At 34.5% G+C, this 26,608-nt stretch overlaps 1 protein-coding gene across 3 annotated transcripts in view; it reads right to left on the reverse strand.

The window, feature by feature from the left end:
- Positions 1-3,866: 3,866 nt before the first annotated feature.
- The window catches only part of LOC136413850 (centrosomin-like), a 28,780-nt gene continuing 6,038 nt past the window's right edge, over positions 3,867-26,608 (reverse strand). For 2 of the 3 annotated variants that reach the window (XM_066397588.1, XM_066397587.1), the window contains exons 2-21: positions 21,378-21,439; positions 17,681-17,871; positions 17,456-17,626; positions 16,140-16,436; positions 15,685-16,041; positions 14,937-15,296; positions 12,316-12,417; positions 12,000-12,247; positions 11,665-11,944; positions 11,308-11,612; positions 10,126-10,337; positions 8,003-8,261; positions 7,741-7,889; positions 6,937-7,115; positions 6,699-6,881; positions 6,478-6,647; positions 5,927-6,421; positions 5,737-5,868; positions 4,906-5,024; positions 3,867-4,651 (exon numbers count right to left, since the gene is read on the reverse strand). In XM_066397588.1, the coding sequence (XP_066253685.1) occupies positions 4,410-4,651; positions 4,906-5,024; positions 5,737-5,868; positions 5,927-6,421; positions 6,478-6,647; positions 6,699-6,881; positions 6,937-7,115; positions 7,741-7,889; positions 8,003-8,261; positions 10,126-10,337; positions 11,308-11,612; positions 11,665-11,944; positions 12,000-12,247; positions 12,316-12,417; positions 14,937-15,296; positions 15,685-16,041; positions 16,140-16,436; positions 17,456-17,626; positions 17,681-17,871; positions 21,378-21,439 (4,513 nt within the window). In that variant the 3' untranslated portion in view covers positions 3,867-4,409. The remainder of the gene's footprint in view (positions 4,652-4,905; positions 5,025-5,736; positions 5,869-5,926; positions 6,422-6,477; positions 6,648-6,698; positions 6,882-6,936; positions 7,116-7,740; positions 7,890-8,002; positions 8,262-10,125; positions 10,338-11,307; positions 11,613-11,664; positions 11,945-11,999; positions 12,248-12,315; positions 12,418-14,936; positions 15,297-15,684; positions 16,042-16,139; positions 16,437-17,455; positions 17,627-17,680; positions 17,872-21,377; positions 21,440-26,608) is intronic. The other variant, XM_066397589.1, reaches the window with a different exon arrangement.

Below are 26,608 nucleotides of genomic sequence, written 5' to 3' on the forward strand. Positions count from 1 at the left end.
CTCCGAATTGTCGACGCGTTGTTGTTTTTGATCCGATGCGAGTAAAGGCGGCACTCACGTCGAAAGCAACATACGCATGCTCAAATTTTCGTCATGAAATTTTGACACGTGTCGTTTGAAGGTTGATACTATCCAGAACTCACTTGGGTCTATCGACAGCGTTGCCAGATATGTATGTGGCCTCATCGAGAGATGTGTTACTTCCGCAAGTGCCACAACAGCTGCAGATTCTTCCAGTGAAAGATGTTTCCTCTCGTGGACATTTTGGGCCATTTTCTTTGGGAATAAAATTCCAAATTCGCGAAATGCACTAAAAACATAATCTAAACGACATTAAATGAGGTGCACAACATTCAAGCCAAAATGGCTGAAATAGCAATTTTCAATATTATGTAAACAACTGTTGTTATCCTATAAATAAACACACGTAAAAAAATATGAAAAAGTCTTAAGAGTCATAAAGATATAATTTCAAACTGCCATTATGAATATTTTCGAAAACAAATTTTTCAATTTAAAAAATTATGCATTCATTTTGCGGTATCGGCCAGATTATTGGATTCTACCGAATTTAGCTTGATGTTAAAGTTAACAAACAATTTCATTATTTGGCCCGAAAGAATTTCATTTAAGTGTCAGGGAATTTCATTTAAGCGTCAGGGAATTTTCTCATTCAAAATCATCATATTTGCTTTGTTTGAATTCATGCCTCAAACGAGATGTTCGTGATTAAAATCACTTTGCCCCTCACTGTATTTCGTACTCAGGCATCCACTCTGTTTAATTTCTCGCGATTATGGACAAAACGGCCATTATACACGCCGATTTCATGGCTTGAGAACGATGATGTGTTTATTTTTCTTTTTCCAATGGGCCTGACCATTGTTCATGTTTTCTCGTTTCTTTAACTGGGATTCCTATTGTTCTCTCAGACGTGTGTAAATCAGCGGGATTGGACCCCGCTTGTTCACATGACGCAAGCTAAGATTGAATTAAGCTCATTTCACGCTTAATCTAAAGTTGTCTTTGAATCTTGTATGATATATGCCAGCAGAGAGATATATCATTTACTTTTATTCAATGAATTATCTATAACTTCAAATCTCAACATCATGCATGAGGTCAAATGCGGTATTCATTCAATCAGATTTATAATGGAAAATGTGAAGAGTATAGATCATAATTCGGTGTTAACTGCACTTTTGAGCGCTAATGGTGAGCCAAAACATAGGAGATTGCCCGTATGAAATACTATTGAACCAGGAATCGTGCTGCTTGGAAATTAAGGAAAACCATCAGGTATAGACAGAGTAAATTGGAAAATGTGAAAAACAACTACTTGAAATCGAATAAAAAATTACGTAATAGATGCAGAAAAAATATAGCGACAGAAAAAGATAAAAATGCTATCAAAATTATGAGAAAACGTAATTTATTGTTTCACTCTTTTTCAGAATCCAATAATTCCTCCTTGGAATGGAATATCGAATAATCAGTCACAGTAGATAATCGATCACAGTTCTCACATTGAGCTCACTTAGGCGCTGCTGAATGACTTCGTGATTTCGAGCTACTGATAGAGTAGTCAAATCGATATTTATATTGTTGCTTGCAAAATCGAGAAACGCCACTGATTTTTTGAAAGTATCAAGGAAAAGTTCCTTTTGGTTTTCTTTAGTTTCTTATCTCTGTTTTGAAAGGCGAGATTGTGAATGAATGACTAGAGTAGAATGTCACTGTTTTTTTTTAATGTCTCATAGGAAAAGTTACTGTTATTGTTGCCAAAATCTTTGAAAGCTTTGGAAATAAGAGAAAATCGAGCCAAAGCCTCAATTCAGTAGTACCTAATTTTTTAAATATTCATTTACTCATAACTGCTTGAAAACAGGAAAAACATTTATGATTTTTTTGGAGGTATGAAAGAAAATTTCTTTTATTGGGCGTCAAAATGTTGAACATTTTTTGTAAAAATCAAAGCTCTATCGTTCGAATTTTGAAGAAGTGAATAACGAAACCAAAGAAAAAACATTAACTGACATATGCCTTTTTTAATAATCATAACTGCCTTGAAACACCAGAAACACCAAATGCCACAGATTTTTTTTTTAAATCGAAGAAAAAATTTTCTTTATCGATGCCATAATGTTCAAAAATTTCACGAAAAACGTTTCATTCGCAACTTGTAGAGGCCATAAATTAGCCAATATCTAGACTTATGAATGCCTACATTTTCAATTTGGAAAGAAACTTTCCTAATGTTGAAAAACTAGAGAGACGCCATTGGTATTTTTGAGAATTCAAATTCCAAAATCTTTTAAAGATTTTGTATGTCAACCCAGAGACGTACCACATACTTGAGCCTTGAATAAGGAAAAGTTTCGAAAAGATGTCTCAAACTATTGAAATTAAAGTACAAATCTGCATATTTACCGAATAACATTTAATACGTATGTATAAGCGTTATTTACCCTTTTTTAACCGATTTCTTTTTTTACACTTATTAATGTTAACAATTAGTCCTGTTAGTCCACCACTGAACCAATATTAAGGGTAAATTAGGGTTGCCATAAAGAATTACCCAATTTCTCCCGTTTATGGGCCGTTCAAAGTAAAACGGCTTTCACAATAGAACTGCGTGGGGTGAGCAATGAGCCATCATGTTTTTCAGCTATTGACATCAGCTTTCCATTTTTCCGACTTTATTGGCTATTTTTATATATTTTTTTTTATCTAGAAATGCGTGTGGATTTACATAAAAAATATCATTAAATTCGTCTCAATTCAGTTCGAGTAAAATTAAATTTGCCAGTCAGAAGCGCACAAGATCAAATAGGTTAATGGTTAGATTAAGCCACTTGAAAGAATGGTTAGGTCGGGTTAGCTGGCTTAAGGTGCTCTATGCAGAAATCCAAGGAACGGTGAGGCGTAGTCCATATATGGGAAAAGGCATCCTGGATCTTGCTTATCAAGACTAGATACTATAATAAGGGTTTAGTCTGTGAAGGACTATACATGCGCTAAATCATTTTAGACAGGTTTTGAGCTCTGAAAAGGGCATCCTTGTGAACAAAAGAACGAAGTGATTTTTTTTCTTAGATATGACTCTGGTATGGCTCTGAATTTTCTTACAGACCTTAATAAACCTCCGAATGAATTAGTAACGTAGTTTGCCTCTATAATTGTAATAAACATGTAATATAATAGATATTTTGGTATTGCAATTACATAAAAAGAATTAAGCGTTTGTTGTAGGAACTAATATGTGAATACTAACACTGTAATTGCACCGTATTGCATGTAAATGGCGGAGCCAAATATTTTGGACGTCCGAGCACCTCAATTATTACCTGTTTTTGCATAATATTGTCAACTATGCTACTGGTTTTGCGACGAACAATTTTCAGACACTCTTGAAAAACTTGACACGACAATTTTTAGTGAAATACACCGATTTAAGAAATATTTAACTTCAAATCACACAGAAACGACAACAGGAAAATTGTGATGGTCTGAAAACTTTTAGAGGGAAAAGTCTTTATAGCGCATTAAACGAGATTGGCTGAGCTTTCATCTTGAAAAAAAAATGAATAACGAATATCGATCTCTAACGTAAGACATTGATAATATTTCTCATTAAAATATGCAACCAGTTATATGCGGATATTTATGGTAGCGCCATCTGTTATACGGTAGGTTATCTATTAGTTTCAGCAATAAATTAACACAGCTTTCTTCAACCACGGATCATTTTTTGGATCTTTGCTCTACGTACACATCCTCAAAAAGATGATACCAAAACGAGTAACTGTGTTTTCTGAATTTCTGTGGATAAAAAATTAGATTTTTGTTCAGGTTAAAAAACTAGAAACTTAAAAACTGTTATTATTTATTCGTTCTTTTGAATACCAGCATACATAATATACAGACTTGGCAAAAACGTTTAAGAAAATGTGGTACAACTTATCACAAAATACCAGCTCAAAGCCTTCAAACAACAATTTCAGACACGATAATAAAAGTGTTCAACAAGTTACTTTCCAAACACTCAAAAAACATTCATTCACTTTTCTCTACAGACTAAATTGGCACGAAATACTTCAACTAGTGACCTGCCGCAAATATCTCTAAGTTTTTAATTAGGAAAATATCGATTTTGTCACTATGCATATCATCACATATCAATCGGCCGGAGAAAATATCATATATTTGTACCAAACGGTAATTTACACGTTTAAAATCTAAATTTTACGACGGGGCGTGGAAAAACCGAACAAAATATAACATTGAGGTATATATACGTTAAAAAAGTCACAAACTATTTAATGTAGAACATACTATATATAGTATTATTTACTTCATTGGACGGGAATGGCCTTGTTGCATCGGTCTAGTATCAAAATGGTTACCGATTACATGCGAAAAGCTTCACTATCAGAGCCTGAATCGAGGTTGGCTTTCGCTTTGCGTAACACTTGACTGGTTTTATGGATTTGTTTGCAAATCGTCTTCTCCACTTGTTTTTTTCGTTGATTGGCCAGATGGAGTTCAGTCGCCGTCTCTTCTAACGCCCGCTTCATACGCAACAGTTTACGCTTCAATTCATTGTTTTCCTGAGCTATTTCCAGGGATTTATTGCAACAATGCTGGACAGCTGAAAAATTAGAAATATATAATTAATTTTTTTTCGGCGCCTTTAAAGCCTAAGAATAAAATAAACAAGAACTGTACTTCGTGTTCTTATATGTATTCCTTAATAATAAACCAAAGACTTTAAATAATAGAAACGAAATTTACTGTTAAGTATTTTTGAATGAATTACCAACATTCACTGAATGAAAAAAGGTTAAATTTATATTTTTTTCAAATCAACCCTACAGGTAGCTTCATAAAACAAAACCGTCTTACCATTTGAATCATTGCCTGCTTCCTCATTTTGTCCCTCTAGCAGATTATTCATTGATTCGGTTATTTCTAGGGTTTGAAGCAGCGGCCTATTTATATTACTGGTTTCCAAACTAGAAAACCTAAAATTATTAAAAACTTTGTTATATACAGAGTGTCTAAAAAAATTTACCCAACTAACACACTGGAGGACTCATTTATTAACGAAAAACTTGCTATTTTCCAGTGAAACGTGTTATCAACAATTTTTTATAGTTTTGTTAATATTGAGAACTTTCTAGCATTTCATGTCAAAGCTGCTTTACCTACTTCAGACAGGAAATTCACAGAATATAAAGAAAAAATAAAACTAAAAATACATAAAAAAAACGTAACCTAAATTCTCCACAATGTATAGCATACATTGTGGGTTTTGTATACAATTATCTTGCATACAGAACCTAATGTCCATTTTAAAACACAACACCCCTACATTTTCCTTATTGCAAGACATTTTAGAAAAATTCTGAAACACGGTAATAATCTTTTCAAAGGGCACGAGTAATGGCATCAATTAAACCCTTCGGAGCCAGAGTCCCAAAGCAGATGCATAATTATAAAGATATTAAATAAATTTCAATCAAGTTACGTGACACGCAATGGAAATCTAGGGAATTTTATAAAATTTTAAATACATCAATTTATCGATAAACTTTATGAGATTTGTGTGAGTACGAAATGAAAGAAGATAACTGTTTTGAAATAAAAACAAATTGCATGAAAATTTAGCAATATTGAAGACAGTTGAAAATAATGCTATATTTTCTCATATAAATCTGAAAAGCTAAAACTCACCTTCCATGATCACTTTCAATACCCAAATCCGGTGATGAATTACCCTCGGCCCTCTCTACTTGCGCTAAGTTGAAACCGCGCAGTTCGTCCCCGGCATCTTCTGAACTATACGCATTTTGGTCTGAATGTTGTCTGAAGATTTGAAAATTACTTTATCTTTCCATCCACTTTCAAAAACCAAATTCCATACCTTCTATACACCATTTTACTGGAACCCATATCGGCCGGAACCGTAGCATTCAACCCGATGCTAAATTTATCCGCCTGCGCTTTAATCAGCCGATTGTGTAGGTCGGCATTGGAATTCTCCATTTCGCTTATCTTCAGTTCTAAGTTAGAGTTGCGTCGCTGTAGCTTGGCAACTTGATCGTTGTATTTTTCGGTAACTGCAGACAAGTTCCTCTGAATTTCTTCCTCCAAGATGCGTTTCTCCTCTATCGCTTTGTTACTGTCCTGTTCAAGTTGCAAAAAGCGAATGTTAGAGTCACTCAACTTGGACTGCAAAGAGGCAATAACATTTTCATAGTTTTTGATGGCGTCTGTAACGTTCTTTTCCTTTTCTACGTATGAAGCAATGGTACTCTTATAGGACTGAACAATGGTTTTTAAATCGGAAATTTCGGTCATTATTTTCTCAGCCTCGGGTTTTTTGATACAATTTTTCGAGCATTCTTCTTTAACCAAGCTAAAAGAAAATATTTAAGTTCAAATATCATTAAAATAAAGTTATTTTATATACACCTCACACTCTCCTGCGCAATTCTGACTTCGGCCTCGCATTTTTCCTGTACTACTTTTAGCTTTGTCAGAAAAACGTCCTCTGCATTTTTTAATTTTTCTATTAGGCTGTCTTCGTACTCCTTTCTCAACTCAATCTGCTTTAATCGAGAAGACTCTTCCAATGCTTTTACCTTTTGTATATTAATTGTTAATTTGCATAAAAAATTTAAATCATAGCAAACCTTATCCTGAGTGACCACAACCTGATTGCGTGCTTCAGTTAACTGTTGCATATAAGTTTGACAATCAGACAATACTTTCTGCTTCTCTACTTCCAATCGATTAATTTTATCTTGCATTTCCTTATCTTTGCCCTTCATCGTCTCCTCGCACTGCTGCTTGTGTAGCGTCAAATCGTCAACAATCTATGAAATCCATTAACTCAGTAAACGTCAAATAAGTTAAGTAAATATTCGTTACCTTCTGAAATTGTTCCATCTTTGCCAAGGCAGTAGTCTTCTCCAGTTCGGCTTGCAGCAGCTTTTCTTTGCCATCTTGGAGCTCCATATCCAACTCTTGGAGTTTTTGCCGATACAGCACGCTGTTGGCGATTATTTCTTCAGATTTCTCATCTACTTCTTTTTGCAGCCGGAACACATCTGAAAATTTATTAAAATGCGTTATTAAGCTGGCATTACATTAAAAATAGTATTTTTAGGGAATTGACTGCCAAGATAGATAATTTTAACATCTGGTTGCAACTCATAAACGTTTTCCAAAACTGAAAACAAGTTTCACAGCTTAGCAACATGGTTTAAAATTTTGATATTTGAGACCTTGTCTCTCGCTATGGTGATTTCAAAACAAAAGAACAAAGCGACAAGTCTCTTGAAGGATTTGAATCTCATGCGCTATAATTTCTCAAAATTTATATAAAATTTATGTTGAGGAATTTAACGTTTTAAAAGTCTTAATTTTCTGATAATTCTGAAATAAAAAGATAAGAAATTTAACGGTAACTCTAAATATCTAAAGACAATTTTCACCACGTTCTTAACAGTGCAACATGTGTGTGTTTCATGTTTAGTTTTTTAGCATTACGCTGCCGTCTTTTAAAGCAAAAAAACAATACGATGTTGACATATTTTCTCTTGACACAATACAAACGAACACTTCTTTAAATGTTATAAATAAAGAAAAAATTTTATGAATAAATCAAGATTCGAATATAGTGAATATTTGTAATTAACTGGAAATTTTCAACATGAAAGTAAATTATATTACCTTGACTCAACTCTATCAACGCACTGCGTCTCTTCGATGGCGTCAGACCTCTATACAACGTATCATCATCCTCTGTAGACTCGCAATGATTCGCCCTTGAGCTAGGCGTACCCAATGCGGGTATGGAACGATCTAGACCAATTCTAGCTCTGCAAAAAAAAGAGAAATAAATTGTTAAAGGGTGCAATTACTAATGAACTAATAATAAGTAATAAGTAATAACTTCATAATTCGAGGCAAATAAACACAGCTTATGACTCACCTAGAAACAGCTCTATCAGGTTCGCTCCATGCCTCACTTTCACTGTGCGCCTCACTCAACTGTAACTTTTTCGGAGTCAAGACCGGCTGCACTGCGACATCCTCCTGCTCAGCTCCGCTCTCGCTCAATCGCTCAACACCACTTTCTTTTCCTTGAATGTCACAATGGTTCAGACGATTCAGTTCGTTATCGCGAACTTGAAGTTCTCGCTTCAGTTTGAACACTTGCTCGCGTAGAGCTCTTATTAGGTTCTCCTCATCTGAAAAAGCAAAACACACATATGGTAGAAACAATAACTAATATAAAATATCCGGTTCTTTTAAATGCCGAGCTACTACCCTTAATAGATCGGAAAAAAATTAAAAAGATAAATATAATCCAAAAACCACGGTTGTCAAATTGTCATCATCAGTAGTACAACTTGTTAAGAGCGTCCTATAAATTGCAAAGATCATTAAAATTCTATATGAAACTTATCACGTCATGCCAAAGTACCACAACAAATCACAATATACACTGCGTGACATAGAAAAGAGAACACCCCGTAAAAATGGTTTAATTTAAATAATTTTTGGTATGCATGTTTGTTTATATGTATAGCAGAAACGATCAAAATTCCACTCGTAAATACGTAGATAAATATGAGTTATTCGGAATTTTAGGTTTTTTTTAAATATAAAAATTGCAATAAAATATCAACAATACAACTGAAAAATAACATTTATTGGAGTGTAGTGTGCTTAGAAACTGCGGAGAGATATGCCTAGAACCAGAATAGAGCGAAATTTTCATCAATTGAGCGAGTTTGAGAGGGGTCGAATAGTGGGTCTACGAGAGGCTGGTCTGTCATTTAGGGAAATCGCCACTAGATTGAACCGTAGTGTAAACACTATAGTGAGATGCTGTCAGGGATGGTTCGAAGAAGGGCAAACAGGCAGAAGAACAGGTACTGAACGACCTCGAAGAACTACAGAACGCCAAGATCGCCGACTCCGAATTATGGCCCTAAGAGATAGGTTCGTCTCGTCGAGGACGCTGGCGGATCAGTGGTTCGCTGAGTATAGAAGGCCCATTGGGATACGAACCATTTATCGCCGCATAAGAAGTTTTGGATTGATTTCCTACCGTCCCTATCTCGTGTTGCCCCTCACCTTAAATCATCGTCAAAATCGACTACAGTGGTGCCAAGAACGGATACATTGGACTCTGGAATGGGATAATATCGTGTTTAGTGACGAATCCAGATTCTGTTTCGGTATGCATGATGGTCGGGCAAGAATACGAAGGAGACGGGGTGAAAGATGGGATCCTCAGTTTGCAATACAGAGGCATGTCCATCAGACTGTTGGGGTAATGGTTTGGGGTGCCATTGCATATGGTAGCAGGTCACCTTTAGTTTTCGTCAGAGGCAGTATGACAGCCCAGCGATACATCCAAGAAGTCCTGGAACCTCATCTTGTGCCTTATCTGGAAACTCTTGTTGATCCAGTTTTCCAACAAGACAATGCACGACCACATGTGGCTAGAGTGACTATGGACTTCTTCCAACAAAATGCAGTCAATTTGCTACCTTGGCCACCTCGATCTCCAGACCTCTCACCGATCGAACATGTATGGGATATTATAGGTAGAAGGTTGCATAATTTACCCCATCCCCCGCAAACCTTAGCGATGCTGTATCATGCTGTCCAGTTAGCCTGGAATGAGATCCCCCAAGAGGACATCAATCACCTCATTAGATCCATGCCTAGACGTGTACAGGAATGTATAAGACACCGCGGAGGACCGACAAATTATTAAATTTTTTCTAGTTTTTAACAATTAAATTTGTTCAACTTTTTAATGAAGTATTTGTTTTGGCGTAAACAACATGCATACCAAAAATTATTTAAATCAAATCATTTTTACGGGGTGTTCTCTTTTCTATGTCACGCGGTGTATAAAACGTGCAAAATAGTATTCATAGTGAGGTTCTAATTAATAATTATTGCCTTTTAGTGAATACTTTGCGTACACCATTTCAACGCCGTAGCCAGCAAGACTAAATGGGTGGGATACGTTAAGCTTGAACTAATGTTTCTACATAAATTGAAAAACTAGCTTTTAAGTGGGTAACAAAATACCTGGTTGATCTCCGTTGGTTTTCTTGCAAAGCCGCGACTCGAAGCTTAAAGAAATACTGTCGGGAATAATACTGAAATGCGTTTCCTCCTCATAGTCTTCGGACGCAGCCAGTCTAAGTTCTTGGAATACCGAGCCATTTAGTAATGTGGTAATGTTGGACAATTGAGCCAGGCTTTGGTCGGGATTAGCCATTAGGCTCGTGGAAAATGACCTTAATTTAAAAGAAAACGTTTCGTCATCTATAACTATCTCAGTATCTAAATTGTCAGAATAAAGCAATCTCAGGCAACAGAGGATCTGCATTCTTTCAAAAAACTCTAAATTTCTATTGAAATTCTGAAGAAAAAAAAAACATGTTTTAATTTCATTTTACTCGGCAAAAACGTGCTTTTTACCCTCAGAGCCAAATTATTAATGTGTTATTAACTTTAACCACAAATTCATTTGCATAGAAACGTTGAGATGAGGCCTTAGTAATGATTAAAATGCTTGTTTTTATGGAAAATAACTTCATGTTAAAGTTAACAGCACATTAACAAATTGACCCTTATGTATGTATTTGTCTAACCAAAAACTTTCAAAAAATCCCAAAGTTTGGCAATATTGGGTACACTAAAGAGCTTATATTGTTAACTTTTAATACACCGTTAGTTATTTATCACCTTTAAGTGATCTAAATTGAACAATTTATATTTTATTTTATGTCTGACTACTCTCAGTACGCCTCTAGCGTTGATTATATCGAATTCAGAATTTTAGCATTTGTTTCGGAATCTTTTTAATATCAATAACTTAATGACGTTAAAAGAATTATAGTTTTGAAACATTACGTTTAAATAAGGCTAACTTACAATAAAAGACGATTACGCCAGTGGAATTTGTTGTTATACTTGTGAGTAATATATTAAAATTTAAAAAAAGTAAGCACAGACTAAGTATAGTATTCTTTTTTGGGCTGTCAGATTATTTAGATTCATTTACGGAAAAATTAAACTCGGTTCTGCGAAATAAAACCATTGATACATTTTCAAGACGTTTCAAACCCTATGAGACTTTTTATTCAAACTGGAAAACGATACCTTTTAGTTTTCGAATTTTGCGTCTTTAAATCTGGACTAAAAATTAGCATCATACTGTTATTTCTCCAGCAATTTATGTCGTCTCTAGATTACCTTTCTTACCTTGACATATCAATGCTGTTGTTTATAATCTCCCGCAACTTCCTGTTCTTTACCAACCCCAAAAAGCCCAAAACAGACTCCTGCTTCAATAAAGAATCTAAAAATATGGCCAATTCTTCTAGTCTTTTCCCCAACGCCGCACACACTTCGTTGACTTCATGACGTAGTTTCTCGCTCTTCTCCAATTCCTCACTAACATTCTCGTAATCGGATTTCAAAATCTGCAAAGCTGCCTGAGCGCTCTCCAGTTCCAAAACCCGAGTTTCGAAAAACTTCTTCTCTTCCTTGGCAAGCTTAAGTTGCTCCTAAAACGCGTAAAATGAAACTGTATTTTTAATGAGATGGGAATTGGTTTACCTGCAAGATTTTGATGTGCTCTATATTTCGATTGGGGGAAAAAATGTTATCGGAGGAATCTTCATCGGGCAATTTGATTTCCAAGCCTAATTCGGAGATTGTCTGCTTCAGCAGTTTAAGTTGCGAGTCTTTGCAAGATAAATCTTTTCTTAATTTAACAATTTCAAAGGAATTGTTTTGCTTCATCTGCATTTTCTCGATTTGCTTGTTTTTATCCCAGAGTTCCTTGTTGACGATTTCTTGCAAGAAGCAGGTGCAGGTTTTTAATTCGGTGTTTAATCTAATATAAACAAAAATATGAAACAAATAAGACCAACAATTTCCCTTACACCTACTTCTCAATCTCAGTGTTCTTCTCCTCCAATTCCTGCTTGTAAAAACTGCTGCGCTTTTCCGAGGTCGTGTCTCCCTTTTCCGTCAGTGACTTATCCGCATCTCCAGAATCCTTTTCTCTGCATAGTACCTCAAATTCCAAATCGATGATCTTGTTCTCTTTCTCCTCCAAAATGTTGAGTATCTCATCGTACTGAGATCGCAAATAATCCATTTGGGCATCCTTCTCCTTTAATGTTGCCACTAGGACCTGACATAATGCGCGAATTTTACTCTACACTCCCGAATGAAGACAGAGAACATTCGGGGAGAATTTACCTGGATTTGCTCTTCTAACGCACCGACGAGCGTTTGGTACTTTTCTACGAGTCCCGCGTCCATGTTATCGTGTAGCGGCTTCTCCTCGGTCATGGCCAGTTTCTGACAACAGGACAACACAAGGAGTTAACAAATAAAAAGGATTTTAGGCAGGGGAAGGAACGAATGTGAAACACTCATGGCAGTTCAAATAAAGGGGCTTGGATACTATTAAATAAAATACATGCAAAGGATAGGCTTTTTAAGTATGGAAAAAATAAAACAGCTTCTCGACCAAGCCCAAATTCATGAGTAACATTTACAACGGAGAATTTTACTGAAGATTCCATTAATTTCGACTGATAATCACCTTGACGGACTTTTTCACAATTCCATTTCGATGGTTAAAGGCAAAACTAGAAAATCCAATAATTTTCTTCTTTCAATTTTTGATTTATTTTATATAATTTCCTTAAGGATTTCCAATATGTCTTCTTGTGTTCAGGTTTAGATATGCAATAAAGTTTTTTCTAAATTAGGAAAATTTCACCTTGTCACACCAAGAGTGTCATCATATATGCGGTAGTCCAAATAAATTGAGACAAATTACGGCACAAAGGCATTATAAAACATAATGCCTTTTTGAAAGTAAGCAAAGTTTAGAAGATGAAAAAAAAACGAACATTTTTTCATTTTCTTGAGAAGAGACGATTTATAATTTCAAGATTTTTTTAAAATTTAATATTGCATTTAAAGATAGAATTTAGTTTTGAACTTTTCATTAAGCCTTAGCAAGCTTATTTTGAGTTAAGTCCGACAAAAAAATAATAAATAATTCCTATACTGCTACAGTTTTGTATGATACACCCTTTATAAGAACCATCATTTTCAAAAGTATCACAAATACATATGGGTTTTGCACTTTAACCATCGAATTACTACTTGTAAACTTTCTTTGCTACATGAGTAAATTACATGTAAAAAACTCAAAAACAGCCGGCTAAAAATAGCGTCAACAATAGCAGGTTATTCACATGCGGAAAATCAGATGAATCAAATATATCTAAATACCTTTTCGCGCAACTGATAAGTTGTAGTGGAATGTTTGTCCCGAATATCACAACTCCTCACCGAGATTTATATAAACAAAAATATTAAAAATGCTCCAAATATCGGTAACTCAACCGGCGGTATTGGCAGAGAAATGAGCTCGAGGCGTCGTCATTCCAGCGGAACGCATCTGCTCGATTAAAAATAGCTCTGGCATGTTTAGATCCAAAGCTTGGGTGACAAAAGAGATTTTTACTTCATATTCCAACTATTAAAAACCGTTTTAAAGGTGGTTCTCCTCCACTCCAAAGTGTTCGACTTTTTTAAATCGGAAATTTGATTTCTTTATAGCATATGATGTTGATATTTTAAAGTTTTATAACTTGTGTGTGACAGTTTCTTACGACTTTAATAACATAAAATGGAAGAACAAAAGTGTTACTGACCAAAAAGTTTACCGTTATTGTCAATTAATATAAATTATTCTAGAAAAAACGGTAGTATCTAGCTGTTTTAAAAATATACCTTTTAGTGTAATTTCGAATCCTAATGTTATCTTTCTTTTAATGTAATCTATTTGAAACCAGTTATTTGAAACGGTGATATCGTCATTCCCGGTTAAACCACAAGTCACAAAGACCCATAACATATGTCACAAAACCACAAATCTTGAATATTTTACGGGATCAGACAAAACGAAATTTTTCATTTAAGAATTGCGGAAAAATTTAAAGAGGACCTGCACCTTTCAGAAACACTCGGTACATATTATTCGAATTTAAAAACATTTGTCGATTGGCTATGTAAGGCAGATGTTCTTCTTCTGTATAAATAATGGACAGTAACCAAATGTGACAAATGACTATGGTTTCGTCACTTTCACATGAAGAATTTCAAAAAAATCTCAAATTCAGAAGAAAAGAAATAAAGCAAAATTATTTGGAGATAAAGTAACATTAAAACTGGTCTATCATATGCAACAAACCACGTAGGTCTGTTTCCTTGTTCTATAGTTGATATTTTCTATTCGCTGTAGTTTTATAATTTTTTGATATGAAAAAGATTAAAAATTCATCAAATGTAAAATTTTATTATGTATGTGCTAAATTTCTAATGTCATTTAATCAATCAAATGCTCAGAGATTTGACACATTCCTACCAAATTTAACATTTGCTGAATTGATAACCTCTTAGTCAAACTTTGTTTGTCTAATGCGGCCAATATCACTTATTTATACAACGGAAAGCATCTACTTTCAATGGTAAACTAAGACATTTTTAAAAGCTGAAATAACTTGCAAGAGGTGACAACCTAAAATAAACGATGATGGTAATGGGATATTATATTATGGCTATAATATAATTTACCAGAACTCAATATATTTTCCCCCAAAAAAAGTTAATAAAATCAAACAAAACAATAGCTAAAAATTTAAAAAAGCACAGCATCAACATCTAAATAAAAGCACACCAATTAAGAATCATGCAACTTTTCCTTATATGCGGAGCAACTCAAATTTCATTCAAAAGCATTAGGGCGGGAAATGAAACTTTCCATAAAAAGACATCTGTTTAGTATGTGGAAGATCTACCTCACAAGGGGGCGTTCCCATCGCCGTAACATTCAATTTGGACACTACGGGGCGCTGCGGCATATCAATGCCCTCGTTCGGCGATTTGGTAACTACGTTCTCCAGTTCTTTCTGCAACTCCTCGTTCTCCTTCTCCAGTTTGGCGATTCGGGCCGAGTCTTTATTCCGGGTATCGATAATGTTTTTGATGATCTCGCACGCCTTCATTTGCTCCGCGTGCAATTTGATGTTTCTCTGCTTCAGGATAGTGAAATCTTGCTTGAGGGTAGTGAATTCTTCGCGTACGGTGTCAATATCAGCCCCTTCTAGAAGGAGTCGCTCAAAATTGAGTAAATTTTTCGGGTCGGGCATAGGTGGCAACTGAAATGGAGATTTTGATGTTAAAAAATATATTCCGCTGTTCCATAGATAGGTGTACGGTATTTGTTTGATTTTTACTGTGCAAATGAGTTTTGTTTTTGAAGGAACAGAGACCTGGACCATTTCTAATATACCTAAATTGAGTTAATGTGAAGCTACTGAGATTCCTTATAATTATATGAAAATTGAATTCAAAGCACAATTTTCGTTCTTCTGGGTGACGATTGTCTTGCGCCATCATCGACGCCTAGGTAGGTTAAAAGGGCAATTTTAGGAGAAGATAGAAAAAGGAAACACTCATTTAGAATTATGTGAAAAATGATTTAATCGTTGGGGGAAATTGAAACGTAAACGGAGAAGGGAGAGGGGGATCGCCAAGCATACTTACTTTAGATTTTGAGGGCGACTTCACTTTCCCCGGCTGACTTATCTGTACGTGTAGTGCGCCCTTTTGCGCAGCTCCATCAACTGTTGCTGCATCCGGTACTGAAATAGAACGATCGTCAGTATTAGACGCGATTTGTGTTTGCGCGCAACCCGTAGACACCACTAGGTTTTGATTTTTCTTCGCTTCAACGATGGCGACATCTAGTTTCGCCTGCTTCTCTTTTAGCATTTCTCTTTGCTTACGGTTCTCCTTCTCTAAAGCCGAAATGCGCATTTCCACCATCATATTTGTGCGTTCTAGAGACCGCTTTTCACGTCTAGTTTCTTCAATGTCGTGCTCAAGCTCGTACTTGGACATCTGGAAAGAAAATTGATCCAACCACACTGACTTATAATCATTCGGAATTACAGATTGTAACTCAATCAAATTTACGCTCCATTCTTTCTTTAACTCACCGAATATTTTTGGTTAAGGGCCGCCAGCTGAGCATTCAATTTCTCGTTGGTTTTCTGATCTTCCTGCATTTTAGTTAACAAATTACTGTTCTTGGTGTGCAAAGCGTTCAAAGTTTCCTCGTATTTCTTTACTTGTTCGACGTAGTCATGTATTTTGTCATTGGCTGATAATAGCTCTTTACTTAAGCTGTCAATTGTTTGGTCTTTGCTTTCGCTCTCTCTTTGTAGGGCGTCAGTTTGCTGGCGCAATCCTTCACTTCTATCGTACACGAAATTGGCCAATTGGTTTTCGCGTTCCTAAAAATTAAAGTGGTTCCTGAAGACCAAAAAGTTACTGCGATAATGTAAATTACAGAAAAGCTGCAGAAAAAGCATCCGGAAATTTGATTTCCAGAGATTGGAATTCAATAAAAACTAGAATTGAATTATGTCTCCAGAAATACTGTGATTATTTTTTTGACGATATTAGGCGTTTTTTCAGCATGGGACACTCAGAAAAAATCCTATAAACATTCTGAAATACAGGGTATTGAAATGAAAAATTGTACTTTTATGGTGCCAATTTCATTAAAATATTGATTGTTTATCAATAATTGTAATTTATTTCCTTTCGTCCAAAAGTAAAATAGTGTAGAATCCTTCCAGACCCTAAAAATTTTTCCAATTTGAAGGTATTTTCAGGGAATTACGCTAAAATAGTTAAAACGTCTATATATGTCATTTCACGGGAACGATAGACTACAACCTCAGGACAACCTGTAAAAGTTCTGGGCACTAAACAAACTGAAAACCTAAACTTTCCAAACACTTCAAACGTTGCTAATAAACTGACTTGCTAGGCGAAACCGACAGCACAATCACTGAGAAAGGCAGATAATTTTTTAGGAAAGTATCATTAATTTGGTCGAGTTTTGGGGGTCATAAAAATAAATATTATCGAGTTTGAAACCGAATTTTGATATAAAACATAGCGCCAAATAAAAATGTATCACTCTCTGTTTTTCTATTTTATCAAAAATTCTAGATAAAGCGCAGATAAAACAAGGACTTGGATTGCACGAATTAGATAAAAAAAATGTTAATGTTTAAATTGGATACTTTGAAAGAAAACTGTTCGTCATCCATATACCGTCTGTCTCTACGTTTTGATTCGGGCGCAAATTCATTAACATAAAGAGGGTCGTTCCAGTATCTCCTTGAACCGTTCGATTTTGGAGTCGTCAAAGTCTCAATAAAGGTCATGTACTATAATTATTCTGCTTTTCAATTAATTTCGGTCTTTAAAATTAAATTTATGATAAACCAGAAGTACCCACCTGCAACTGCGATCGAATATTATCAAGTTCTTGCCGAAGCTCAAAGATCTGCTCCTCCTTGTTTTGCGAATATTTGGTGCGCTCTTCCTGCACTATTTCCGCTGCTTTCACAGCTTGGCAAAATAGTTCATGCCGTTCTTTCACCTCTCTTTGGAGGCTGGCTATTTGAGTCTATAAAAAAAAAATTAAGTCCCTAGAAATGTTGAGGAATTTCGACTAAAGCACCTGTAACTCTATATTTTTCTTAACAATATTATCCTTATCTAAAGTAAAATGGGCCCCTAGTTTCTCTTCTAAAAAATAAATCCTGAGTTTGAGGTTGAAGTTCTCCTTTTTGAGACTAGAGAGTTGCTCTTCCACTTCCTTCACCGTTCTACCCCCCAAGGGAGCTGAAGGAGACCACAATCCCATGGTACCTAAATATGTTTCCCGTTAAAGAAATTGAAAATTACAAAGCGGTGCAAAATGTGGAATTTTACGGTTTTCGACATCATCATAATCTCCGATTGAACTATTCTTTGAGCTAGGAGAGAAGGACGGAGGTGAAGAGAGGACTTCTCCATCCTTAATGGAAGGAACGCTGCTTCCTCCGAGGTTGTTTTTTAATACTGCCATTATGTATTCATTAGCCATGTTTCAGGAAATTAATCGAACTGTTGAGGGTTTTATTTAGAAGGTCCATTTACACTATAAAATCAGGATATTTGTGGACTATGCTAGTTATGTCATTGGACAGCAACTACATTAAAGAGCTGACATAATAGAGGATACAAAGTTATACTGTAATAAATTCACCAAAAAAGCACATTTATTTTCTAAAAGAAGGTCAAACACGTTTGGCAGTACTTGTCTCTTAGGGCCCTATGAAGATTAATAGCCAGAAGATTGAACTGTTTTATCTGGAGAATAGTTTTTATGGAAACAAAGAAATTGACCAATGATCTGCCTTTATTTCATTTTTTCTGTGAAAATTATCCTTCTAGTAAAGTAACCTAAGCATTGATTTTTTTGACACCAAAGATGGAAAATTTTTTCATAAATGTTCATATAATAGTCTTCAAATTTCAATAACATCTCTAACTTAGACTGGAAGTCTCTTGAGTCGATCAGTAACTTTTAAAAATTTGGCTAGTCCCCAAAACTTTAGAATTGATTAGTAATATCTCTAAAACTTGGGAGTTCCTAAAGAAAAGTGTAAGTACACTGTGCCATTTTTAGGGCGATGAAGAAATTTCTAGAGGTTACTCATGACTTTTGAAAATTTCTTTATTCTATATCAAAATCCAAAGAGTGTTAAAAACCTAAAAGAAATCTTAAATTAAAAGATAATTTCGACGTTTGAGGTATTCTTTTCATTGCAGAGGCATATATAAACATTTCTCTGTAGACATTTGAGAAATTATATAGCCTTTGATTAACGGTAATTTATTAAAATTTACCTGAGAATTAAGGGCCTTCGAATGCATCTTTAGGATGGTGGAGAAATAATTGTATATTCAAATTTCCGCCTTAATATAGATGTATTTTTTAATTAAGGTAAAAAATAAATATAAGGAGGAAGCACATTTTTCATCTTACATGATAAATTGGAAATGAAGTCCAGCGTCTCTGACATTAAGGAAATGGGCCTCTGTAAAACATGTTCACCACTCACGAAATTCACGAGAAATTTCGAAATATGAATGGGCTCGATAAAACGAAAATTGTCTAAACGCGAGAAATGCCAAGATTTGGTTGACTTGACGTGAACAAATGAAACTTCATATAAATGTATAACAAGTAAATACAAGTCATTTCCAAATAATAAGGTGAATTAAAAAAACATTGTTAAATAAAACCTAAAGAATGAGGAATATTGGGCAGGTAGATCGATTGAGATAAAGGTGGGTGGCACTTTGCAGGAAAAACAGACAAGAGATAGATAGAACAAATATCAGCAAGAGATTTGAAATTGATAATAAAGTGCGGATATGGATAAAATATTTTGCTTAAATTTCCACTGAATTAACTGCCATTACCAAAACCTCTATAGGTATTTACGTATTCACATACTACATACACGCTGTTAAATTATGTACTTCAAAATCGGTAAATATTTAAACTAAAAATGAACATTGGCAAGGCCAATATTTAAAGTCTCACAGGGTTTGTAAGAGGTTGTAAGACAAAAAGTGCAATCTTTTAACGTTTCTTTATTTTTCTAAATGTTGTTTACGTCACAGGTAGAGCAAAATGGTGGGTTTTTTTAATTGAAGCATGGGTCAAGTGACACCTCAAATTAAAGGTGTTCTAAAACTACATTTAATGGCGTAATGCGACTTAAAATCGATCAATTCATTTTTGAGAAAAAGAGCTATAAATAGAAAAAATAAATGCAAAAGATGCAATAAAAATTCAGTTTCATAGTGCATAAACAATAAAAAAACTTGTTTGTTAATAGGAAATAAAAAATAATAAGATAATTATAATTTACAATGTGTGTCACTTGATCATGCTTTAATTTAAAAAAATCAACCATATTACCCTACCTGCGACGTAAACAACATTTAGAGAAATAAACAAACGTCAAAAGATAATATATTTTGTCCTCTTTAATGCAGCTTTTAAATTAAAAAATAATAATTTGTTAAAAAGCTGATAGGGGGAACAGTTGGACCCGCACACTATATTCTCTGTGTGGAGTTAAAAACAGTTGGAGCTAAATTATAAACATATTAAGAACTTTATCATTAACACATTTTCCATAATAACGTTCGAAGCAAAGAATTATTTATTAAAGAATGAGAGACGGAAAAAAAGGATATAATAGGAAACATAGCGATAAGGAATATGTACACCTTACTATGAAAACATTGTGTAATGAGCAAGGCAGACTTCAAAGTAGCTATCAACGCAAATTCTCCACAATTTAGGCCTTAAATATTTATAAGGCAGCATAGAAACAATAATAGTCCTAAATCTCAGTGCCGGTAGTTTTGAGGTAATCGACATTTCAACTGTACTTTTACATCTCGCAAATACCTTGGATGAAGACTACCAGACATGTAAATAACCCATTTACAACTTTGAATTTATTTTTATTGCACTAACGAACCTAAACAATATGAATAAATTGGCTAGATGGGTATCGCGTAGTTACTTTTCTCGGTTTTGGCAGTGACAATAATTTTCCTGTAAATTTATACTCTATTGACGCAGATTGCGGAGAAACTTGCGTAATATGGATACAAGAGTTATTATGAGTTTTGGAAAACTTTCAAAATTTGATGTATTTCAGAAGAGCTTTTAAGACAAAAATCCCCCAGCACAGTTCTTTTTTTGGGGCAGATAAATAAATGTTATTTACGCGTTACACCACAGGAAACCTTCTGGAAAAGCGCTGCAATACAAATTAAAATAATAAATTTGGCTTTGGCAAATTTCCATGACGGTCCAGACAGACACAACGAGGCTACATTGTTAGAGTGATTCAAAGGCGTAGTCGCGGGAAAATTGAATAACTCGGATCTTTTCTAAAGTGAAATAACAAAATTAACCTGTGAACTTACAGAATGCGGTTTTAATGAGACATAAAAGATTAATTATTCAAATTTCTCTGGATAAAAAATTTCGTTGACTAACTAATTTGCGGAGGCCTTCGAGATTTTGTCAGAAAATCCGTAGTCAAAGGTTTGTTATTCCAGTGTAGTGTAGAAGCGAATTAAAATAGACTGACCGTGGGTGGCACATGACATGGAATCTGATGCTTTGCAAAATAAGGATTCAGCCTGGAATTAATTGATATATCTGTTAAATTTCTCCGATTAAATAAATGCCCTATTTTTGGTGTAATTGGAAGCCATATAGGAGTGCCCCTCAAATGATATTTTTCCACACTTTGCGTTGTTAAATTACTTCGCTCCAAAATTTCCTGAAAACTTACCTGATGCCGACCTAACTGATGCATCTTCATCCAGGGTTAATTGTAATACACTCGGACTTGTGCTGAAAAAAATCACTTATTAGATCCATTTTCACAGATACTTAAACAAGCAACAATTGAGAGTATATTATTAACTAAGGTGGAAAAAATGTATATAGTGGCTATCTATAGTATTCTAAAACTGGCTGTTGGTGCGCTGCAGTGATTCAGCACAGGTATTTCTAACCTTTCCTTGTTTGAAATACAGGCAATCTTTGTAAGTGCATATACCGAAGGTAATTATTTCTGGATAACTATAAGTGAACTCGAGGGAAGAACTCATCTTGACTGTCTGTCAGGCCTGAAGAGCCAATTATCTATTTTAATGTCTGGATAACTGCTTGATATTGAGACAGTGACAACAGTCCTCAACATGAAAACAGGCTTTAAACTAAATCAGAGAAATCTGTTCTTAATTTGGCGACTTCCAAAAAACTTATGTCTGTGTCCATTGTTGGAAACGTACAGTAATTATTTAAAGAATTTTACAAATAATAGAAAATACATTTCTATATGTAACTATATTTTTAATTCGATCGGGGACTCAACAACCTCATCAATTGATATTGAAAATTAACAGAAATTTTCTTATAAATCATACTCAATTCTCAGACAATTGATACACTCAAGAAACACCTGTATTATTCCAATCTATTGAAGAAACCAGGTCTCTCACTGGAATTCAATTTCTTGAAACATTTGTTGTGTGAAAGACATTTAAAACGCGTATGTTTAAAATATCAAATTCATAAGCATTTGACAATCTACAGTTATAAATATCCTCATTAAGTTGACTAAGTTCACCCAAAATGACATCATAATTATCTTTGCAATAAAGAAAGATAGTAAGGACTACCACGAATAATTTTTAGTTCGAAATTGCGGTTTTAAAATTAAACATAATTCTCGTGCAAATATGTTTGTGTGTTTAAAACTGGCTATGCATCGATGGAATTTTGCAATAATTCATTAAATAAAATTGAACTACTCAACAATTAAAGTTGGTAGGTATACAAAAATACCTACATGAGATTGATTTACCTAAAGAGATAGCTACTATTATTCATAATTTCCACCTATTTTCAATACTCTCTTTCAATAGGTTTACTACATATTTTAATGTTTAGTATCTCTACACTAATCGACTTGATCGATCTCGGTATGAAATCATAGCCGGCAATTTCCACCTGATGTACCAAACTTCATCCACATATTTTTTCTGCAAAAAGATTACGATTTGGCAAAATTTTTCTCACACGCAAGCTGACAGTTTTCAACATAGAGAATATCAAAGTTCCAATTTTTTTTCAACTTTTCTATAGCTCTGGAATTTTTTTAAATATTTGGATCATCAAAATTTGACAACATATTTTAGATTTAATATATCTCACTAGATCAATTGAGTGATTTTTTCCTCCATAATTTTTTGTAGTGCTCCACTGACCATTTCAACCCGAAAAATCGAATTCTCTATTCAATTTAGAAAATTTTTCATCCTCTTCATTTTACTGTACAGCTGACGCTGTTTTAGCGTTACATATTTACAAAAATATCAGCCAATGAATACTGTTTTTCTATTGATGTGATGTTCCATTCTGCCAGGCTGTGCGTTATAATAGTATTATATTTATAATACTGAAGCGTTTTGTCCCATTTTTTTTATATTAATTATTTTTAATAATAATTTCAACACTAGACGCGGCAGTCTGATGCAAAACAATCCAGCACTCCTAATACAGAAAAAGAACGCCTTCTCATGTAACGAATGGAAGATAGAATTAAGCAACACATATCTCATTCCCATTTAATGAACGTCTACATATAATTCTAATTTACATGCACACAAGAGCCACACAAATAATGGAAACAACATTTATAAGCGCATCCCTATACAAACGTCGGTCGATACCAAAAGATTTCAATATAGGTAGACACACAATTTCAATTCAAAGAACTACTTCAGTATCTTGAAACTAAGTTTCTTGAATTTCTGAGTATGCTATATGTATATTTATCGAAGTTTAAAAAACGACTTTTGAAATTATTGAAAAACTCAAAGTGACGCCAAGGGGCTTATTTTTTATTTCTGAAATTTTGGTGATTGTTCGGACTTCTTGCATGTTGTAAATCATTGCCCATCTCCCGTTGTAAATCACGGTCAAGGGAAAGAATACCCTTTGTTGGAAAGGAAACACATGGGTCCACTTGTACCGTTTACAAGTGGACAACGGCTAGGAAACATGTGTACTGCACATGGAGTGCAGATGACCAAGGATCAGGGAGACAGGCAATGGTGATATACAACAAGAGGGCAGAACACCCTTGGCAAGTGATCGAAACGGGCGCACTTGGTATCCTTCGGGAATTTTTGTTGTCACTGTCTTATTGTTATCTTCGTTACTTGTTAAAATAAATACGTTAAAAATCCATCACGACTGAGCAGTTAATTCCTCACGCGTGCGTCATTCACGAACCCCTATTTACCACTGAGCATTACGAGATGATATGAGGATAGTCACCACTAAATCCTACAGTGATTGCATGGGCAGTTAGAAATTTTCAAAATTATAGCTGACCTCAGGCAACCGTATTCAATCAAAGTAAAAAATCAACTGAAAAAATGTAAAAATAGTTTATATGAAAATATGCTCAAGAATTCTACATTGAAAGAGGAAGTTGGATCATTGTGACGAAGTTATTTTCGTATTATATAAAGCATTTTCCCCTAATTTAATGAAAGTGGCTATATCGTTGCTCGCTTATTAAAGATCTTTAGTCATTTTTTCTCATTTCCTGCCTTTTGATATTTAAAAAGTGGACTCAACATGACCAAAAAATGTTCATGTAAAAGATGACATTTAACAACATTTAAGTAAAACAATTTTTCAAAGCGACTCTCCCACACATTAATTCTTAACACCTTAACGTTGTATCAATTTATTTTAATGCTGCCTTTGTTTCTTCCAGAATAAGCATGAACGCAAAAAACAAACTTATGCAACGATGAAAAATAAGCTCGAACTCATTACCAATTTATAATACGACAATAATTATACTTTGAAATAATTATCGCGTAGGCATATTTTAAGTAGCTTTACTGTGATCTTTAGTTAACCTCTGGATATTTTTTAACACCAAGATACGTAGGATGCTCTATACAGGTCCTTTACGCATTTAGAAGGCTGAGAATAACATAAACTTATGGTGAACTCCTAGTGGAAAGACTTAAATTAAGAACATTTCTTTTGTTAACGCCGGGAAGTGAAGATATACAATACACGGACAAGGACAGATTGCAGTTTTGATGAAACTATTTTTAGTTCTATGCTGGTACCATATTGTTTATAAATGCAGGAAAATTAATAAAGATAGGGTTTTCTGCTATGAACCTCTGATAGAGACACTTTTTAAGCCGGGGTAAAACTACTAAACACAATAACGAATATTAAATGACTGTTTAAATGGCATGTTTACCACTATCTGGCTGAAACAATCCCGCAGACAGAATGCAGATAAGAGGAAAATTGTTCCATATAACGAGGACATTAACCCTACGATATCTGTGTTTGTTTGCATGGGGTCTATCGACCAAACCTTCAGTAATAGGAAACTTTCTAATAGAGAACAAAAATTTGAATTGCACCAACAACTCCGCCAAGTCCAAAATAAACTTCCCACTTCTATTACGACCAAACGGCCTCATCCTTTTCAATTATAACGTAAAAGTGTCAACTTGGAGAGTGAAAACAGAAAGTGAAACGAGAGCAAAAGAAATTATATTGGGACCCTTGCCCACAGGTTAATTTTGGATTGCCGCCTTCCTGCATTTCCGTGTAGTCTTCTTGATCACGTTTTCCAGGTCTCTTTAGAATTAGCTGCTATGTCTGTCAAATACTCGATTGTTTATGAGTATATACCTATAAGCAACAATATAAACTTGGATAAAAAAGGTTCTACTTAACTTAACGAAGAGGTATTCTTTCCTCACTCCTTCTCGGGGATAAACAAAATTGTTAAATCGTCTAAACACTCCTGCGTATGGGTACAACCTGTCGACTATAAAAATAGTTCTAAAAGGCCATCGAGAGCGGTTTTAAATGCCAAGTGTTGGCTCTAAAGCATTGCATTGACTTGTAAATAAAACGGAAGTCACAATCAAATTATCAAATATTGAGTGATAAGAGAGTCCTCGTAACTGCTTAGAAAAATTGAATCTAGGAATTCCAATAATATCATTTCAGATTTGTCGTAATTTCTATCAAATTTAATAAAGTCTTCTATGTGTGTGCATTAAAAAAGTGTTGAGTTGGCATGACAAGGGAAGGAGAATCTGGAAATAGAAATAGGTCATGGAACCGATATTATTATCCAGATGTTCAATGATAAGTTATAAACAGATAGAAGACACATTGAATTTTGTCAACAAGCCTTTTTGACCAAATTTTCATTCTTTATAACTGATCTTAATGCAGGGTGGGCCACTTTATAACACCAAGCCTTTATCAAGCAATAAGTAACTTATATCCCTAGAACTTTCTAATTTCAAAAATTTCTAACATTAGAAAGAAATATTCTACACCACGGTGTCTTTGTTCTAAACTAGTCATGTTGCTACTTTATGTGGGAAAAAGATATCAACTCGATTTGATAAGAAATAATGGCGTACGACGCTGTGACTCAAAGCAACTACATGAATCAGACAAATGTCAAGAAAGATGTTTTCAAAACATTCTAATACAAGAGAAAAATGTTCTACGCCACTGCCATTTTATAAAATATCAATTTGACTTGATCAAAAACACTGACGTACTAGACCGACACTCAACACAACTACACTATAAAACAGATGTTATGAAACAAAATACTTAAAATTTCTTATTTGAGAAAGAAATATTCTACACCGCTGTAATTTTATTGTATTGGTAATATTCTATCTTTGCGTGGTAAGAAAAGTATGAACTTGATCCAACATAATTAGATATTTTGGACAATATTCTATGCCATTGTGACCTTTAATATTATATTAGTTTTTATCACTTTTTTATGCGAAAAAACATTATTAATCTGATTTGTTAAGAAACAGCAGAGTACCTACTGAAAATCGTCCTCAGATCCAAAGGTTTTCCTCTTACAAAGGTCTAGCAATAAAAAAAGCCTTAAGTGCGTTAAAATATCGGAAGCATGACTTAAAC

The sequence above is a fragment of the Euwallacea similis genome, chromosome 15, assembly GCF_039881205.1.
Source record: "Euwallacea similis isolate ESF13 chromosome 15, ESF131.1, whole genome shotgun sequence".
NCBI classification, from domain to species: Eukaryota; Metazoa; Arthropoda; class Insecta; order Coleoptera; family Curculionidae; genus Euwallacea; species Euwallacea similis.